The 21,368-nt window shown below is 35.9% G+C and overlaps 1 protein-coding gene across 1 annotated transcript; it reads left to right on the top strand.

Moving 5' to 3' along the window:
• The first annotated feature begins 1,732 nt into the window (after positions 1 to 1,732).
• LOC115435332 (uncharacterized) lies at positions 1,733 to 20,350 on the top strand. The gene is made up of 17 exons (XM_030157661.1): positions 1,733 to 1,929; positions 3,138 to 3,239; positions 3,336 to 3,443; positions 3,757 to 3,786; positions 4,299 to 4,493; positions 6,737 to 6,882; positions 7,719 to 7,840; positions 9,787 to 9,939; positions 12,406 to 12,494; positions 13,252 to 13,392; positions 14,128 to 14,205; positions 15,628 to 15,702; positions 16,786 to 16,890; positions 17,073 to 17,456; positions 18,786 to 18,937; positions 19,570 to 19,688; positions 19,794 to 20,350. Exons 1-17 carry the CDS (start codon positions 1,872 to 1,874, stop codon positions 19,939 to 19,941), a joined length of 2,205 nt encoding a protein of 734 aa, XP_030013521.1. The 5' UTR covers positions 1,733 to 1,871; the 3' UTR covers positions 19,942 to 20,350.
• Positions 20,351 to 21,368: the final 1,018 nt, after the last annotated feature.

Here is a 21,368-nt window from a genome sequence, read left to right as displayed (position 1 = left end):
AACGTTATTTTCGTATCCCAAAAATTTTTTATTATAATTATTTCTTTTCTTATAAAATGTCCATTCTACACACTATACAACTGTTATCCTATATTATAAAAGGGAAGTGGACTCTGTGTGTCTCGGGCATCACACAAAATCCAGAAAGAGATGACTGCTGCATTTTGGCATACTTATGTATTTTTGGTCAAGGAAGAGACTAGCAAGAACATTAAGTTGATAGGACAAATAATTTGGGAGATATTGGTAATTTTGGAATACAATGGACTCCCAATGGCCAATCACATTGCTATGCCCAGAATTATAGAATCATCACTGAAGTGGGTAACCTATTAACAGATAAACAATAGGACCACATTGGCATGGTGTCACATTTCATGTGCAGAAACACAGATGCCAGCTGAGAGGTTATTCAACTGAAAATGCCCGTGGAATTTGCCAAGAACGTAAAGGAATGATCTGGATCAGAGGATCTAGAACCTGGGGTTCCCCACAGGTCAGCGCGCTAGTTACTCCACCCCCCGAAGGGGAGGTAAGGGGTGTTGTTTTGGGTTCAGGTTGTTTGTTTCTTTGTTTATTAACACTATTGCAGCAGAACCATTGGTTGAATTTAGACCAAATTGGGTTTATAGATTTCTAGTGACCAAGAATAGAGCTGATTACATTTTGGGAAAAGTAGGTCAAATTGTTTACGAATTTTTAAAATATTTTCTTACCCAATTTACTTATAATGGGCAAAATTTCAAATGTCTGTAGCAGTAGAACTGTTGGTTGAATTCATACCAAATTGGGTTTATAGATTGCCAGTGACACAGAATAGATCTCATTACATTTTGGGAACAGTAAGTCAAAATTTAAATTTTTTATGAATTTCTTAGATCTTTTTTTTTTTTTCCCGATTTACTTATAATGGGCAAAATTTCACATGTCTGTTGCAGCAAAACTTTTGGTTTCATTAACACCAATTTGGGTTTATAGATTGCCAGTGCCCTCAGAATAGATGTGGGGTTTTTTTTGGGAAAGTTCGTCAAAGTTCAAATTTTTTATAATTTTTTTTTACATCTTTTTTCTTTTCCCATTTACTTTTAATGGGCGAAATTTCAAATGTCTATAAAAACATCAATTTTGTTTCAATTTACTTCAAACTTGGCACATATATAGAGGCAATTGGTATGCTGACTTCACCACACCCATAGACATGATGACATCAGCTGGATTGATCCCAAAATAAGCTACAATACATGCGAGGGGCGGGGTTTATACTGCCTGGCACCACTTGTTAGTAACAACTTTAATTTGAGATGTATAAATAAAAATTGCTACATTTGTTCAGAAGGGAATTACACAAAGTCACAATATAAGCCAGTCTGACAGGATGTGTCACAATAATTTCTCAATCCATCTGTCATCAGATAGCACAGTGATTTACATGAATGTGGAAAAAACCCACAACAATATGTTCCCTTCACTCTAAGGTTTGTTCTGGTCACTTTAAAGCTCATAACAGAAATAATACTCCCCAGTTTGATGTTGAACTCATCTTCTCAGAGATCTGACTTTAACACATCTAACTTTAGGATGAGCTGGAGATCATGGTGGTGTTGACATCAAACCTGTGATGTGACCTGGCTTTTACCCTGTACGCACTGACATCCGACTCCGCCCACCAGGACACTTACAAGAACAGCAAACTGTTGCACTGTTTCTCCTTCTTACACCACCTGACCAAAAAGAAGAACTCAGAGTCATCATTTGGTTCCTCTGTCTGACTGCATGAAGCCTCATCATACAGTACTGTGACCAGTGTTAAAGCTGCTGCGGTTTGAGTTTGTGTGAAAACCTGAACACTGTCAGACATAAAGCAGAAAATAATGGAGGAAGAACTGACCTATGTGGCTGTGACTTTCAAGCCTAATGTGGTTTCAGATGGTGAGTAGTCATGTACTGTTTGGTTTTTTAACTTTAAATTCTTTAACCTTTTTACGTATCTTATCTTATCTTATCTTTAAAAAAAACAAAACATTTTACCATTTTGCTGTAATGTTTTCTGTGACTGGTACCGTTTTTTTGTCAAATTCAATTTCCACTGGTTCACAGTTATTATATTTATGAGTAACCCTATGTGTGCCATTGAATGGAAAAAAAAAACTCTGAAGTGGTTACTTTATTGTAGATATATGACTTTATTGCATTCATTGTTGCAAAGAAAAGTCAAAGTTAAAGGAACAAATAATCGTACAAAGGTGGAAGTATGGAGGAGATTAAACACTTTTTTTCCTTCTAGTCCAAAATAGCTAATTAGATTGCAAATGTTGCAGATGCCTATTCCAGACAATGACCTGTATATGACCTATAATGACAGTTCTTCAACCTCAGGAATTAGGGGCCTTTTTTTACATTTGTGCTTTTTTGTGGTAATGAAGGCAGTTAATTCTCTGAAAAAGATCAGTTTTATGCTACATGAAAGTATCCATCGACATGGTTTATTTCTTGTTGATTTGGAGGAAAATCTAGAACTGAAAACCAATTTTCACTTAATTTCTAAATCTGACACATTTGATCAATGTTTGACCCTAGTTTTGTACATTGTAACTTGAGTAAATGACAAGTTCATTTACATATTTTTTTTTCCATCAGTTCATTCTTAGTCTTACAACATAACTGGCAGTTTCGACACAAATCACCTCCATCACAAGTAACTTTAAAGTTATTGAGGATAGAAACATACATCCACATCCTGGGTGTTTATAGGGTCAAGGATCTGTTTATATCATTTATACTGTTAGATTTAATTAGTTTAGTTTGGTTGGACATGCACAAAGAAATTATAGGGATTTCAGATTCATTATGTCTAAAACTGTAGGAACAGTTTTGCACGAAGTGTGTCTATTATTTCTGACTGATATTATGTAAAATATAGAATGCCTTGCATGCTTATTGTGGCATTGTGCAGAAGTACAGTCTTACAGTAAAAATACCAAGAAGTGGGTAAACACCAGACCTCGGTGTCAGAAAGTCAGAAGTGAAAATGACACTTGAACACATTCCAACGTGATGTTTTTCGTTGATATTTGTAGAACCTACACTTCCTTAAACCTATTTTATTATTATTATTACTTTTCTTTTGCTCTGTGCAGTAAAAACAAATAATAACGAGGAGGCTGTAATCTATGATGAGTTGAAGACCGAGGAGCAGACGACTTGTTTGCTCAGACAAAAGCGTCCTTCAGTCATATCAGGTGAAATCATAAAACTAACTAATTAATTAATCAATTAATTATGCTCTCTGTCCATTCCAGTGCAGCATAGTAACCATCTGCTTTTATTTTTGGCATAAAAAGGGAAGAAAGCACCTGTCCGTTCTTGTCTTCATCTGGTGGCAGCAGGTTTGGGGTTTGTTTGCATCATCTTAATATTAGTCATCATCGTCCTTGGTGTTCAATGTGAGTCTGAGTCATGGTTTAACACATTTTACAACATAATTACTACTCTAATTTTCCAGACTAAAGTACAATTTTCTGATAATACTTCGCTTACTTTCATGATAGTGCAGAGCTTTTATTTGTACTGGAGTGTTTTCACAATGTGGTAACACTTTTTATTACTGAATTTTTTATACTGAATTTATTATAACTGAATACATCAAAATTATTCAAGCTCTAAATTAATTTTTTGACAATTACATTATTATACACACAGTATGATGCTAAAATATGATGTTTTCTGTAACTATGAAACATGTTCTTATTCTTAAAGCTCATCATCTGAAAAGAAATATCCTTTCAGGTAAGATTTACTTCCTGTATGACTGTTTATAAAGCTTCATTTTGTTTTAGTTTTTTTTTTTTAGGAAATGACTAGTTTTAGTGCAGTTTATACTCATGCAATATTTGTAGAAACAAATAAAAAGGATAAAATGAAAGAATATATGCCGTTAGAAATGATTTACACAACCACTGTTTAGGAAAGGTCTCATATTGTGCACAGATTTTATTCATGGACTGTATGAACCACTAATACACCTAATGCCTAATTTTAGCTCCAGTCTGAATTTTTATTAAGTTTAAAAAACTGATCAGACATTCTGCATGTATAAAATGTTCAGTTTAATTAAAAAAACAAAAACAAATAAAAAAAAAAAAAAAACATTCCAAATGACAGCTGAAAAATAATAGCAAAAATAAGATAAAGTTAAACTAAATATCTTAAAAAGTAGATTATTTGCTTCTGAACTGTAGTGCAGTAGACATACGAATGAACATAAAATGGAAATAATCCTTTACTTGCCTTGCCAACAGTCAACACAGCGATGTCTGAGCAGCTGAGAGAAAAGCAGAACCTGACAGAGGTAAACTATCAGCTGTTGAAAGAGATATCTGATCTGCAGAGACAGACAAAGAACCTGAGCAGAGAGAGGGACGACCTGAACTGGACCATGGGAGTCATAATGGAATATGACAACTTTCCAGTTCATACCCGCTGTCCTAATAAAGGTGAAGACATTATGTGTAAATACAAATACAAAAGCCAGCAGTGCAGCAGTTGAGTCCTGGTGATTATGTTGATGCCATAGGGTGAGGATGGCTTTAAAATTAAGTCAATATAGAAGTTTATTAAAGTGTAATACCGATGGTAGCCACTAGATGCTGCTCCAAAAAGCCCTGTCTTCTATAGACTTACATTGAACTTTGACTTCTACAGCTTATTATTACCCCGCCCCCTAAAGGGTAGGCAAGGGGTATTGTCATTTTTTATTTATTTTTTTTTGTTTGGTTTGTTTGTTTATTTGTTAACAGTCTAGCAGCAAAACCATTGTTTGATTTCATCCAAAATTGGGTTTATAGATTGCCAGTGACCCAGAATATATCTGATTACATTTTGGGAAGTAGGTCAAAGTTAAATTTTTTCAATTAATTTTTAGATTCCCCCCCCCCCCCCCCCCCCCCATTTAGTTATAATGGGCAAAATTTCAAATGTCTGTAGTAGCAAAACTATTGGTTGAATTCATACTAAATTGGGTTTATGGATTGCCAGTGACCCAGAATAGATGTCATTACATTTAGGGAAAAGTTGATTAAAGGAAAAAAAAATTGTATGAATTAAAAAAAAACCAAACATTTACTTATAATGGGCAAAATTCCACATGTTTGTAGCAGCAAAACTATTAGTTGAATTCATACCAAATTGGGTTTATAGATTGGCAGTGACCGAGCATAAATGTGGTTACATTTTGGTAAAAGTAGGTCAAAGTTAAAAGTTTTAGGAATTTGTTAAATTTTTTTTTTCTCCCATTTACTTATAATGGGCAAAATTTCAAATGTCTATAAAAACTTCAATTTTGTTTCAGTTTCCTTCAAACGTGGCACATATTGATATACTGACATCACCACATGCAAAGACATAATGACATCAGCTGCCAAAATAAGCTATAATACATGCGAGGGGTGGGGTTTGTTGTGCCTGGCATCACATTAATATTTTCCACCAACAGTTCCACTGCACTTCTAATGCACTTGCTAAAACTTGGTGGAGTTTATTGATTTACAGAGTAATGTAGGTAATTTTTGGCATTTTCCTCACCCATAACCCCTTTAAGATGCCTTAGAACCTTCTTTTAAGCCCAAAAAAGTCATTAATGCAACATTAGGGATGGTCTGACACTTGCTTTTGCATAGCTCTGCCCCCTTTGCCCAAATATGGTCACTTCCACCTCCAAAAAAAGCCAACATGACAACGCCCAAAACAGTAGTTCAGCAACCCATGGGTGATGTACCAGGCACTATACACTGTACAGTCTATGGTTAATGTAAACCAGTGGAATATGTCTTTTCTGGGGTACTGTATCATCTTTAAGAATCTTATTTTACATTATGTTGTATAGTTCTTGTTTTTAGTTTCTTATGTAGTCCCTTCCTCTGGTTGTTCTTTTTATTTATGTTGAGCACTGTAATCATCTGAGTACGAAAACTGAACCCACATGCAAGAACCAGAGACAGACATAAAAGTGTACAGTGTTTATTAAACACGAGGTTAACTGACAAATCTCTGATAGTGTTAATTAGCAGAATCTCAAGGACACAGAGTTCTGGGTTCTTCACGGGGTTCGTGAAGTGGACTGGAGACGGAATCCCACAGTCCGGACCGGAAAAACACGTCGAGAATCTGACAAGGGGAGAGCAGAGGGAAGTCAGTAACAGAACCAGGTCATACACGGAAAGGCAGACGGAAAGGCAACAGGACATAGGGAACAGGCTAGCTCACGTACCAGTAAAACAGGCAAAAAGGTCGAACACACGTTGAATCGTTGGAGGCAGAGGCACAGACAAGGGTCAGGCAAAAAAGGGCAGGAGTCAGAGAAGGCAATCTGGGTCAAAAAACAGGCAAACAGACAGGCAAACAGACGCTGGTAAGTAACACACTAAGGAGATTACGAACTGGCACAGGACAAGGGAAAACACAGGGCTTAAATACACAAGAGGGAGGGAAGACAATGAGACACAGGTGCAACAAATCAGGGCAGGGACAGGTAATCACTTAGGTGGAGAAGATTAGTAACAGGAAGTAAAGACACCAGACATGACGCATGAGGAGAACTTAACAAAATAAAACAGGAAATGACGGCCCAAACAAACAAGACAGACAAGACCAGACTAACGTCTGGGGAGAGATGTGAGAAGCACAGTGAGTGTGAAATGCACCATATAAATAATCTTCTCTTGGTTTGTTTTCCTTGTAGTGTGTAAGCCATGTGAGGACAGATGGGCGCTGTTTCAGTCAAACTGCTACTTTTTTGGAGATGGATGGAAGTACTGGTCTGAAAGTCAAGAGCTATGCAGACAAGCAAAAGCAAATCTGGTGGTGATTGAAAGTCAAGAAGAACAGGCAAGGCTGGATCAAATTTTATGCCCCCCCCACCACCACCACCACCCCCCACCCACCCACCCACACACACACACACGCACACGCACACGCACACACACACCACCACCACCACCCCCCACCCACACACACACACACGCACGCACACACACACCACCACCACCACCATCACCTTTTTTTTTTTTTAAAGTATCAAACTAAACTGAAAAGCAGACCTTTGTCAGTACATCATAAATGCACAGTCTAGAAGTGAGTTCATTTATTAGGTGAGAAAATACATAACATTAAGAAAATTTGAAAAAAAATTAAGATACACACATTTAAAATGTAACCAAAAATAAAGACATAAGTATGGAGCTGTGCATAACCACACACACACACGCACGCACAAAAAAGATAATAAAATAAAATAAAGAACATTTCTTCATTGAGTATTCTTATAACTCTGATTGTCATTACTTATCTTATATATTTATTTTTGCATTAAAAATAATTTATTATTAAAAACCACGAAAAAATGTAGTAAAAATCTAAAAGAAATTAGGGAAACAATGAATGCAGACCTACATATAGAAATATATCTATATATGCAGTATTTCATTAACATACAGTGTGTGCAGATATATTCATGTATTTTTTGGCATCATTCAGAAGGAAACTGATACTTGTCAGTGATTCAACAAAATGAAAGGTGTTGGTATAAAATGCATTACAAAACAATTCCTACTGATATTTTTATGTGAATGCACTCTGATATATATTTGTTCATTGTAATTATCTAATACTATATTGCAGTGTAATCTGTAGGCTGACAATTAACAGCTGTGTTATACATTTAGGAGTTCATCAATAACCGCACAGCCACACTAACCTATTATGAAGGATATGGCTTCTGGATCGGCATGAAAGAGGAAACACCAGACAAGTGGTTGTGGATAGATGGAAGTCACCCCACCCTTCAGTAAGTGTCACATTTCCAGTTTAACCTCACTGAATCCTGATCACATTGTCAGTGTGTCCATGAGGATGACCATCTTACATCATAACAACTGCAACGACATACATGTACTAACCCACCAGTGGAGGGGGTTCCTATAGGGGGTTCTATTTAGACAAGCCTCATATTAAACCAAAGATGCAGCCCTGTACACTTCTCTAATGATATATAATTGCTCACTTCCTGTTTCCTACGTGGGCATGATGTGAAGGGTTGAGAAAGTCACGTGGATCCATGAAAGTAGATTAAAACATAAATACCGTAATACTGATGCTCATTATTCTAGACTAATACAATGATATTACATTTTTATTGGGTAACTACTATCATTTTATAATAATTTATAATAATTTGTGTCAGAAATAATTACACAGAAGACAATGTGTTGTCATGTGTCATTCTTTTAATACCTTTAAGGGGCTTTGGGTTGACACTAAGGGGCCGTTTACACGTTTACACTTTTGACTTTTGATCGTTATCATAGCGGCTTCGTCTTAACGTGGAATGATTTTATAACGCAAAGGAGAAATCTTTGCGGAGTGTTGCCGTGTAAACGTCCAAATAGCATGAACAAAGTTTCCATTCAAGCTGGGTGACATGTATTGAATACACTCTGGTAAACCATTCCATATTTGTTGATACATTGATACCACACGGCTGACACTTTTGACAGGCAAATAGCAACCTTTTAATGGCCTAGGGTTAATTTTCTTGCTGTCAGCATCTCTTTCTCCTGACTTTCAGGCAAAAAACAAAAAAATATAAAATGTTGAAACAAGGAAAATTATGTTCATTTTTCCCTATTTGAATGAATAGGGCAGAATTTTTTGTGATCAGATTTTCATTTTGTTTTCCAAACTTTGAAAAAGACAGTACATATTAATGACAAATACAAAACATAATGACAGACATAAAAATGAGAAATAAGTGAGACCACAATAGTAAGGAAAAAAAAAGTGAAACAAACAAACAAACAAAAACAAACCAAAAAAACCCACAAAGTAAACCCCCCCTTCCCTCCCACCACTCCTGGGCCTGTCAGAACTACAAGCTACAAGCAAATGAGGTGGCTGTATCCGCTGCTTTAGTTTCCCCACCACTGAGACCCATGGACCAATCGTAGAGTTCCCTGACTCCAATCACATGAGGAGTGGACAACTCTAGGGAAATAATGCCTAGAAATGCAACGATTCAATTGTTCATTGATAGCTTATCGGGGTGTTTCCACCTCATAGCTACTAATTTCTTAGCTGCAGTGAGGCCACCAAGTATAAGTCTTTTCTGGTGCTCAGATGTTGACAACTGAGATAAATCACTCAGGATTAAAATAGTTACTGACACTGGAATTATCAGAGAGAATAAATCTGCTAAATGAGAAGATACCCTGTTCCAAAAACAAGCGACAGGTGGGCACTGGCAGAACACATGAAGGAATGTACCAGGAGGAATAGGGCACGATTTTTATCTGGTCTCCTCAAGCTGTATGACAGTAGACAAACCATGTGACACTGATACAGGAAGGAACTGTGCTGTTTCCTGTCTTTGATCAAACTTAATAATTTTTTGGGAAAAAAGTGTAAATTACTTTATTTTCTGTCTGGATGTTCAGTCCTGGTCACGGGGCATTGTAGTAGATTCCATGACACAATAACCTGTCACATTACATATTGAGTTAAACTAAGCACGTACATCTGTTGTAATGTATTGGTGGTTTATCCTTGAGGTAATAAAGGATTTTTGTCTTACCCTTGACTTTTTCTAACTGTCATTTATGTTGAATATTTTTGGGATTTCTGATGCTAGTCATTTGAACAGCCATTCAACTGTCAGACAATTTACTGATTTACATTACACACTGCTATGCATGATTGCATTTTGTTTAATTTTTGTGTTTAATTTGTCTGCTGTAGGTACTGGGTAACACAACAAGTTGGCTCCAGAGGTTCATGTGTCAGGATTCTTCAGGTCCGAGGCCGGGCAACTGCTTTGTCCAACTGGAACAAAGCAAACTGCTACATTGGAAACCATTGGATCTGTGAAAAACGAGCACTGATAAAACCTGAGTAACATCTGTGCATTCATCCATCCATCCATCCATCCATCCATCCATGCACACATACATACACATATACATATTTTATATTGTTAAATACAGGTACAGTTGGACATTTTTATGAACTTGCTGTGGACATAAAAGTCATAATACTGTGCTTTCAATAACGTGTTTGCACTTCTCTGTCTGATATTATTCTGATCTAGAAATACAAAGTAGTTTTAAGCTTGCACCGAATTCCTTCAGGGTTGTTTCCCATTAAAGAATATATGATGGACAACCATTCTGCCAAATCTATCTAAATAAATGCATGAGTCTAAGTACATAAATGTTTTCTGTATAGTGTAATATTTCCACATCAGTCATGTTTTAGAAGCAGGTTTACAAATGCTGTAAAACACATTCATGGTTTGAGTTGTACAGTCATCAAAAATGATATTTATTCTGAAAGTATGTATGCAAAATAAAAACTGAATTATCTTATTATTGAGATAATATATAGTGGTGTTTATTATGTCTTGAACATGTTTTGAATAAAGTACATCTCATCTCATCTCATCTCATCTTAAAATTTTATTAATGCTTGTACTAATGTTTAGGAACCATTCTTCCGGATCTATCTAAATAAATACATGAGTCTAAATACATAAATGTTGTCTGTATAGTGTAATATTTCCACATCAGTCATGTTTTAGTAGCAGGTTTACAAATGCTGTAAAACCATTCTTGGTTTGAGTTGTACAGTCATCAAAAACAATATTTATTCTGAATGTATGTATACAAAATAAAAACTGAATTATCTTATTATTGAGATAATATATAGTGGTGTTTATTATGTCTTGAAAAGGTTTTGTTTAAACTACATCTCATCTCATCTTAAAATATTATTAATGCTAGTCCTAGTGTTTAGGAAAACCCACTGAACAAACCTGCTATAATTTCCTGGAAGGTTTTCAGTTTTTTACTCCACAGGTCAATATATGTAACTAAATTTCACTTGGTATTTCACAAAAGAAAAGGGAACTAATCCAAAAAATGAGTAATCCTGTTATTTATTTAAGTTATTTGTGTGGAATATGACACAAACTCAATATGGGCCTTGTCATATAATATAATATTAACCATTTATCAGAGGTTCCCAAAGGTTTTCAATTCAAGACCCAGAACATACAAGATTGGTCTCTCCCCAGAACCCTAATAAAATGCATCAGGAATATCTTCATCTTCCTAAATCAATGTCAAAAAAAGGTTGAATGAACACACTTTGCTGCTAAAACCACATTTGGGGAAATCCCACATGAGGCAGGGATGGAAAGTCACCATGTCAGATACAACAAACACAGTAACACCTGCACTCAAGTTACATCAGCTAAGAAGAAACTGACACATGAAACTAATCATAAATCTGCACAACTCAGTTCCTTCTCCATTAAGATGCTATATCTGAAAGCCCCTTCTATGCTTAGAACTTTTTTTTTTGTTCCATCTCTTGCTATACATTAAAACCCCATAAGTTAAAAGAGCAAGAAAATTTACAACCTGGAGGATTTGGTCATTCCAAGAAAAACATTATTTTTCTATTGTAAATTTATGATATTAATCTAAAAAATTCTTTAGATATTTTCTCAAAAAGCTGTGTTTTCTGATCTATTTTTATAATAATGGGCAATCTTTTAATCTTAAATTGTTAGTCATTAATTGAAACACAGTCTAATCTTTATGCTCTCTATCAAAGTGATGAAAGTTTCCCACTGCATCACATAGGGTTAAAGAACTTGCTGCAGTAGAAACATATTAACAACTACCATAATTATCCAATGAAATTACCGGTTTGCTTGGTTAAATCCATGTAGTACCACTTTATTTGATTCTCCTAACAGGTCCTGTGACACATTTTCAGTTGTGACCCTACATACCGACATTAGCATGGACATGACCCTGTGCACAGTTTTTGGTTGGAAGCTTCATTTGATAAATAAGGACCAATACATCAGGGACAGAGATATAATTACACAATATGAAGTGAATATACACTAGCAAACCAGAATTCTTCAGTAATGCTTAAATACTTAATTGTGTTTCAGTAATAAAATGATAATTGTCACAGTCGGCTTCACTGCTGTTACCTCCTCCACCTTGCTTCAGCTCATCATCCTAATCTGTTCCACCTGATGTTCTCAGGTGTGCCTAATCAGATGCCTGGCATAGAAATTGCGCTGGTTTATTCAACCAGTGCCAGATTGTTCTCAAATTATGCTTGACTGTCCAGCCTTGTTTTCTGGCCTGATTCCTCAGTTCCGACCTCCCCAGTTCTTGACCACATCTCCTTGTCTCTTCCCCAGAGACCCAACCAGCCTTCTGCCTTGGATTACAAGATCTGCTTTTGCCGATCTAGTTTCCTGTCTGCCTGTGACGGTGTGGCATTTGCTTCACATTCCACAAACTCTGTTCCACTGTTTAACGCCTGTGTTCCTAGGGGCACCGCTACCAGTTATAGGCCGCATGAGCGCAAAATCGTTCTGGACCCTACAGCGATTGACAATCTTCTCGATCTGTTGGACAGAGGTGGGGGGGGGGGGGGGTATGTATTTAGGGGTGCGGTCCATAAACAATATTATTTATAAAACCATGAAACCAAATATGAAACTTAACATGCTTTCAATGTTTGCCTCCCGACTTCTACACCTGTTATACATTGGATCTTACACAAAATTTTCACAACTTCTATATCCACTGGGGCCCCTCCACTGCTCTATGGGCCCCCCACAAATACAGGGCCCCATAAATTTATCATGTTTACCCTCCCTTATTGGCACCCCAGTGTGTTCTTGTCTATGTCAGAGTCGGAAGAGATGTCCAAGCCTGTATCTGTATGACTAACACTCATTTGGAAGTATAGGCATATAGCGTAAAGGGCCTTACCCAAAGGGCCACCTGAATCCATGCTATATGTGTATATATATATATATATATATATATATATATATATATATATATATATATATATGTATGTATATATATATATATATATATATATATATATATATATATATATGTATATATGTATATATATATATATATATATATATATGTATATATGTATATATATATATATATATATATATATATATATATATATATATATATATATATATATATATATATATATATGCTGTTGTTACAAAATACATCTACACAGTTGCTTTACAAATTTGGTAAAGGAAGTAGTGATCTGAACACAAGTTGGGATAAGTCATTAAGTCATTTATGATGCAAATAATGAGGGAGGGAAAGAGGAACTTTTTTTTGTTCTCTCTTGGGTGACGCTGTGAGTTTCAGCTCAGTGAAACCACACTGTTAAGTCTGCTGCCATTCCCTACCCTGAAAAATTTTGTTCCGAAAATGGAGGAAGAAATTAAGTATTCTGAAGTTACTTTCAAAAGCAGTGGTCAGCTTCCAAAAGGTGAGTGTCAGCTTCTCAGTAAGTTTTAGTTAATGTTTTTATTGACTTTTAATATTATGGTTTTCTGGTCACATGAATATATTCACATTTGGAATCATGATATGTTATGCACTTGTTACCGAAACAATGGTGTGAATAATGTGTGAACACATGTAAAACATACCAGATGATAAGCAAATGTCAAAAGTAATCTGAAGTTTGCATTTTGTGTCCAAAAAGTGCAAAAATTGCTACTGTTAAACTGATGTTGTGCTGAATGTACAAAGCCTTTTGAAACATTAATTTAATGTTTAGACAAATAAATGTCAGGTGAAATCCTCACTGACATCAAGAATAACACAGATCAAAACACAACAAATAAACAAATTTATACATTTCAAATAAATGAATAAATGCAGTATCTGGTTATGTACAATAAATTTAAAATGTAAGATTAATAAATGATGCATTCAAGGATGGTTTCAGTGCAAATTTAGAAGTAATAGCATTGACTAAGTATTAATAGAGCAGTAGTAATAGTAGTAATATCTAGATGATTTCAACTCTGATAACATAGTAGACAGTTAGACATATTTTAACTAATACATTTGAATACACATTTTATACTAGTGTGAATAAATTATTATTATTATTATATTATTGTTGTTGTTGTTGTTGTTGTTGTTGTTGTTGTTGTCGTTGTTGTTGTTGTTGTTGTGTTGTATTTGAGATGTATTCTGATTTGTTTTTATTCAGACCAAACAGAGGATCAAACCATATATTCTGAGGTGAAGATTAAAGCACCTGAACCTGAGGAAACAACTCCTGCACCGGGTAAATACTTTATTTTTAATCCCAAAATAATTATTTATCTTTATTAACTGACAGTTAAACAATATCATATTCACCTATGAGATACAAAAGTTCCTTTATGCTTTACTAATTTTTCTTGACTCAATGACTTTATGACAAAGGTAAACAGGAAAAATCAGGCTTGAGTCCCTGACTGGAAGTCTAATAAAAACAAAGAAGTATGAAAGTAATAAAGGTCAGAAGGTACAGTTATCACAGGTACACTCATAGAGCAGTACATCTCATGGTACTTTTCCAACTCATAGTACCAGATCCGTGCAACTTGACTTTGGTATCATCTTCCTACATCAATCTGAGGCAAAAGTTTAACTGAAAACATTCTGAAAGTTAATTAGGTTACACAAAGAGCCACTAATGAAAACAAAGTGATTATGACGGTAATGGAGTTTGATAAAGGGCTGTGTTCAACAGTCAATATAATACATTTAATGATTTCTTTACTTCCCCAAAGAGCAAAGGACAGTTAAAGGCCAGATCTATGGCTTCACCAGGAACACAGAGATGTTGAAAATAGTAAATTGTGGAACCAATTTAGTCTGTAGTTAATGTCTGTGGTCAGTTACTTAATCTCATCTTAGTTAATAAGTTTCAAAATAACAGTGCATGGCTTCCCCATAATTGTGTGAAACATGTCAGTAAAGCAGCTTCCTGCAGAATTAAAATACAGTGTTTTCTTATGATTTATATGTTTATGATTGGGTGGTGCACTGGTACCTTCCTCCTTCTACCCAAACACATGCATCTAAATGACCCGTAGGTGGAAATTTAAGAGTGAATGGTTGTTCGTCTGTATATGTCAGCCTTGCGATGAACTAACGACATGTCCAGGGTGTACTTGGCCTGATGGTAGCCAGGACAGGCTCCAGCATCCCTGTGACACGCACAAGGACTAAGCGGTTCAGAAGGTGAATGAATTAATGTTTTTAATATCAATCCAAATTGCATCGAAATGTGCAGTCCTATCACAATAAAACTATAGGCAATTGAATCAGCATGGATTAAACTGGGCAATGCATGTCATTGTTCTGTACAGTCTTAAGTAGGCTGCTAATTGACCCTGTGAAGCATGTTAATGTTGGAAATGTAATTAGTGCACAGTTGCATTAAACTGGACATAATTTTATATAAATGTTTTTCTCACCCACCTGGGCGGTGTCTCCTTCAGACTTGGGTCCTCTACCAGAGGCCTGGGAGCCTGAGGGTCCTGAGCAGGATCTTACCTGTTCCTAGGACTGCGTTCTTTTGGATAGAGTTCTCTGCTGTTGTTCCTGGTATCTGCTGGAGCCATCCACTCAGGCTTGGGGTCACTACCCCTAGTGCCCCGATCACTACTGGTACCACTGTTGCCTTCACACCTTACATTTTCTCTGTCTCCTCTTTCAGCCCTTGGTACATCTGGAGGTTCTGGTTCCCCAACACCTGACGCGGACGTTGTTGTCCCGGGTGACGTCCAAGCTGGTATGACTCTATCATTTATTGTGATGCTCATTCGGAGCTATAGGCATATAGCGTAAAGGGCCTTACCCAAGGGCCCACCTGAGTCCATGGTTTGTTCCTGCCGGGAATCGAACCAGCAACCTTCCGCTCCAAAGTCAGTGGTGCAAACCACTGATATATATATATTTATATATTTATATATAATGATGGAGGGCATGGAGAGGCCAGGTGGAGCCGAAAAGGCCAGGTTAAAGAAAAGAAAGGTGGTGGAAGATGCTGTCAAATGTGCAAAATGAACAGACCTGTTTTCCTGAGGACAGACCCCAGTTACAGTAAAGAGAGATATGGAAATAATTTTGTATCATCAGTGTGTAAGGCTATTGCCTAATGTTTGCAATGTCAACTCAGCGTAGTTTATTTTGTTGAGCCCAACACACATCATTAATCACAAATATTCAGTTTCAAGCTGAAAACAGTAAGTATCATTTAGAAGTGTAATATATTAAATTAGTGTAAACCTCATAGAGCAACTCTCTATTGGAAAGAAAAATGCAATTTTTTAATTTCAGATCATTTTAATTTCAACTTATTGCTCCTGTACAAAGGCAAATACATTTTCATCTTTATTATATTGTTTACCTGATAACTCTTTATCTGATTTAAATTTCAGTTAAACATATTGTAAAAGTGAAGTGTTTTCTGTTAACTTACCAACATATATCTGAACTTATACCGAAAACAAAGCTATTGTAAGAGTGTGCTGCTGTTTCATTTATTCAAATTCCTCCTCCATGGAAAAAGTGGGCCAGTTTGGGCATGAAACTCTGGGGCTGAAAAAGGGGCATGACAATAAGCAATGAATGTGACAGACAAGTGTGAAATACCTGGATGAGATGATCTGATCCATCCAGATTCAAATGAACTGCTATTACTCTAATCACAGTGATTTGACCAAACTGCAGTTATTCTGCATGACCATTAGAATCACCTTGATTCAGCTGTATAATAAACAGCTGGATGTATCTATTAGATACTTCGTCATTGTTGTTTTTCTCTGTTTGACCCATGAGTGGCACTTGTTTAATGAACTCATCTTGTTACCAGCTGCTGTTAAAGGGGCTGTGAACAATCAACACTGTAAACTTCTGACTGCAAGTGTTGTGGCCCTTGGCGTCCTTCTACTGGTGACCATCAGCCTCCTCATCTACTGTGAGTTTGAATGCACATCATCCAATTTCAGTCACTTTGTTCAACATGTAAAACTGATTTAGGTGCCGTTAATATACCTGTTGTAAAATGAAAACTGTTATTTTCAGAAACTGTTCATTGATGACCATCATTTTTAAATGTAATTGTGAATTTTTGGGATGTTTTTATGATTCTCACGGTAGTTGTGGTGACGAACATTGAGATTTCAGCAGAAAACCAGGGGCTGATCACAGGGAAGAACGATCTAGAAATGAAGATAGAAGAGCTGAGCAAAGAGAAGAGCATCCTGGAGAATAAGACCAAGGAGCTGGTCGTAGAGAAGAGCATCCTGGAGAATAAGACCAAGGAGCTGGTCGTAGAGAAGAGCATCCTGGAGAATAAGACCGAGGAGCTGGTCGTAGAGAAGAGCATCCTGGAGAATAAGACCAAGGAGCTGGTCGTACAGAAGAGCATCCTGGAGAATAAGACAGATGAGCTGAACAGACAGAAGGACAGTCTCTACTGGACAATGGGACGCATATTGATGTTTAACAGCTTTCCAGTTAATGACTTCTGTCCTGAAAATGGTAAGGTTTTATTTATTCATTTTTTGACATTTAATAAAAAAAGACTTTTTATCAGCATCTTGTATATTTAACTCAGAAATAATGCACGAACAAACCTCATCACTCCAATATCTAACATCAGATTTTGTGCTCATTATATATATTTGGTATCACTCAAGCTGAACAAACTCAAACATTTGGACAGACAGACAGATGCAAACAGAGACACTGAGTTCCTCAACAAAAATTAAAACAAACATAAAAAGGCTAATAAATATCGCCTTACACACATTAACCCAAATTCACACAAACACAACAACCCTGCTGAACACCTACACACAAAATGGAACACAATCTAGCACACTGTTCAATACCCACAATGCAATGTGGCAAACACACCACACTATGCAAGTCATATAGTCACAGGACTTGAATCCAGGATATTTACACCAAAATTAGTAGATAAGGCAGTTACATTTAGGAAAGAATCATCCTACAGGTCTTCACACACTGGAGATCTTTTTTTTCATGCAGTAAATTTGCACATCTTCATACTTGTTTGAAACTGTTGTTAATGACATAAGTACTTGAGACAGAGTGCAGATACCGCACACCAAAAAGAAATTTGTATTTTTTGGAATGAGGTTGATTTTTCTGAAATTTTGCAAAGTGCATAAAGTCATCAATCAGTCAATATATGTGGTTTGTAGTTGTGTGATTTGAATCCACACGATTCAGTATGAAAATGGATACAAGAATGAAAATGACAAAAACAATGTGTGGGGCAACATCTGCTGTATGATTAGACTATGAGAAGAACAACTTGTCTACAGCTGGACTATCAGGAGAATGAGGGGTGAATACATGAATCACATGATTATTTTAACTGGACACTGAACACAGACCCACAGGATCAAAGAACACTGAAGGAAACACATAAGCTCCATTAGGATTTCTGTTGATCAGATGAAGCACAAATATATTACAACCTTTTACTGAAGCAGTGTTTTTGATGCAAATGAATTGTGGGTGAGTGTTTCATATTATGGGGTTGCTTATTCCTTGTTCCCCTAGTGTTCAAAAGTCTTTAGGGTCAAATCAGATAGATTTTAGATTTTTATAATGTTAATTCCTGTTGGGAAAAACTTGAAAACCTGAATGCAAATAACCAGTATGGGCTGTTTTGACCTGATCCTCCCATAGAACATGTGCCACAAGGTCATGTGATCAACCAACCTATAAGAATCCAGAGTTGCACACTGTTATTTAGTGACAAACTGTCACTGTAGAAAAACAGAAATAATTAGTCTTTACCCTAAAAACATTTCTCTGATTATCTCATTACATCAGGGTGTCAGCCATGCCTGACTGGATGGATACCGTTCCAGGAGAAGTGTTATTACTTCGAACGATCAACCAAATGGAAGACTTGGACAGAAAGTCGAACATACTGCAAGGACAATGGTGCTGACCTCGTTGTCATTGAAACTCTACAAGAACAGGTGAGTTGTATTATTCTCTCCATTTTCACACTGTCACACTGTTCCTTAGCTTATCAGGATCTAAAGCTGCAGTGCTTATTAACTTTAAAAACAATTCAAGTAGTTTGAGAGGATCTAAGTTTTCTACCTAATTCTCTGTACTTTTTTGGGCTGTAGAAAATCTGCTCCATGACACAGACTTTACACAGTCTAATTATGTGTTCAGTGGTTAAATACATGACTGACATCTATAACTACCAATCACTCTTCAGAGTTCCTCAGACATGACAGGAAGCTTGGAAAGAGGGATTTCCTTTTCTACTTGTTGTATTTAGTCTTACAACTTGGACTCAGAGGAGAGAGCTGCAGAAGTAAAATGTGTATTTACATATTCTGGTATTTTTCCTCTGATTTTAACTCCTGGAGTTTTAATTTACTGCAAAACTACATGTAGATTGTAGGAGAAAGTAAAAACAAAATATTTCACTAATTTTCCTTTTGTGTTAATTAGTTTTGGCATTTTTCTAAATCACACATCAAAACTCATGAGATTACTTTTCTAAACAAACCGTGTGGTACAGATTTTTATTTTTTTAATTGAGAATGGTAAAAGGAAAAGTGAGAGAACCACTGTGTTACATTTTCATTTACAGGAATTCATCAGTAAGAACGTCCACTCCTACAACGGTGACTTTTATGGATACTGGATTGGATTAAAACAAGATCCTGACCAAAACTGGATCTGGGTTAATGGACATAAAGACACTCTAGAGTGAGTCAGAACTTTGAACAGTATAATGAAGTGTTGGCTGTTTTTACATGTACTACCACTAGTTGTGTTTTTGCGCATACTGATACTGATGTTTTATGTTTAAAGGTTCTGGCTGGATGAAGGACTAGGCAACTCTGGTCCATATGCACTTGTCATCCATGAAAAGCCTCCAAATGCCAGCTGGGACACATCAGATGATGGCTTTAGAATCAGATTTATCTGTGAGAGTGAACTCATGATAAAATCCTTTTAGTCAGTTCTGTGTTTATGCTTCTTGCTTTAATATAATATGCATGTCTTGCCAGAGTATAAAGATCATTAAGAGTAAAAGTTTGTAAAGGTTTTATTATTTGAGGTGGAGATTGTGAATGATGGTTCAAATTACTTAGTAGTGAAGAAACATTCTGACTATTATTATATTCTCTATTTTCTTGAGGACAGTAAGATTAGATTTTCTATTTGTTAAAACTATAAGAACACTTTTAAAACAACTTAAAGCAGTCTATTCTTCAGTCCAGCAGTGCAATATTACATGACATCCACCTCACTGTTTCCTAGAATGATTTCAATGCAAATGAATAATCTACAGCAAATATTTGTAATCTGATATTACTCACATAAGTAAATAAAGTCAGCTGATGTGGTCAGCTTGTTGCACATTGTTTATCAAGTTCTGTAAATTTCTGTTTTCAATAAGGTATGACTTCACATCACACTTTCAGTTTCACTGTGAATCTTGTTATATTATTATTATTATTATTATTATTATTATTATTATTATTATTATTATTATTATTATTATTTCAGTGGTTCCATGCAGTTTTGATATTCCAAACTCTACACAGCAGGGAGAAGTCGTGTACCAGTACTCACTTATGACCAAAACCACCAATGAATCAACATATCCACAGACTATAACACTCACCAAATAAAGCAAAAAGCTCATTGTTTTCACACATCTGTATTACTGTATCATCAAGTTTTGTTTTTTTTTGTTTTTTTTTGCAGTCGGTCAAAATATCAGTGTGTCTTATAATCTTCAAGTGTCAACTGATAGTTTACATTATAGCTCTGTTAGCATAGCTCTGTTTCAGACAGAAAACAGCCACAGTAAAACCACAAATCACCTTGGTTTTCTGTTGTCATGTTGTCATACATGTGTTGTCAGTAGCTGAACTACAGATCTGTTTGGAATCGTCTAAACAAGGTCAGAACTGTCACAGTTTAGTCTGAACCATAGATCAACAAATGGCGACTTAACAAAAATAATAACATCACATATTAACTTTATAGTTTAAACCTCATAGCCAAACTCACCTGTGTAGAAGAAACATTGCCATTTCAGCTTCAAACTCCATTCTTTTCATTCAGAGCTGTGTCCAGTGGAGAAAACAACAACAGTGCTTTGAGATTTTGTCACAGTCACTTTATTTGACTCTAAAAGTGGTTTCTTAACCCTGTAAAGCCTGAACCATTAAATAACTGACAGAAAATTCCAGTTCTTTGAAACTGGAGCCTTTATTGGTCCTTCTGAACAACCAAAAAAATTTTTTTTCAATTATCAATTTCCATCTATGAGTTTCAATTTTGTATCATATTTGATCCATTGGGTCTCAATGCTAAAATATTTATATTTTTGAACAAACAAAAACAGAATATATCATAAACATGTCTGACAAA

The sequence above is a fragment of the Sphaeramia orbicularis genome, chromosome 16 (genome assembly GCF_902148855.1).
Source record: "Sphaeramia orbicularis chromosome 16, fSphaOr1.1, whole genome shotgun sequence".
In the NCBI taxonomy this organism is placed as follows: domain Eukaryota; kingdom Metazoa; phylum Chordata; class Actinopteri; order Kurtiformes; family Apogonidae; genus Sphaeramia; species Sphaeramia orbicularis.
The sequence above is the reverse complement of the archived record's forward strand: the minus strand, read 5'-3'. Positions and strand labels throughout refer to the sequence as shown.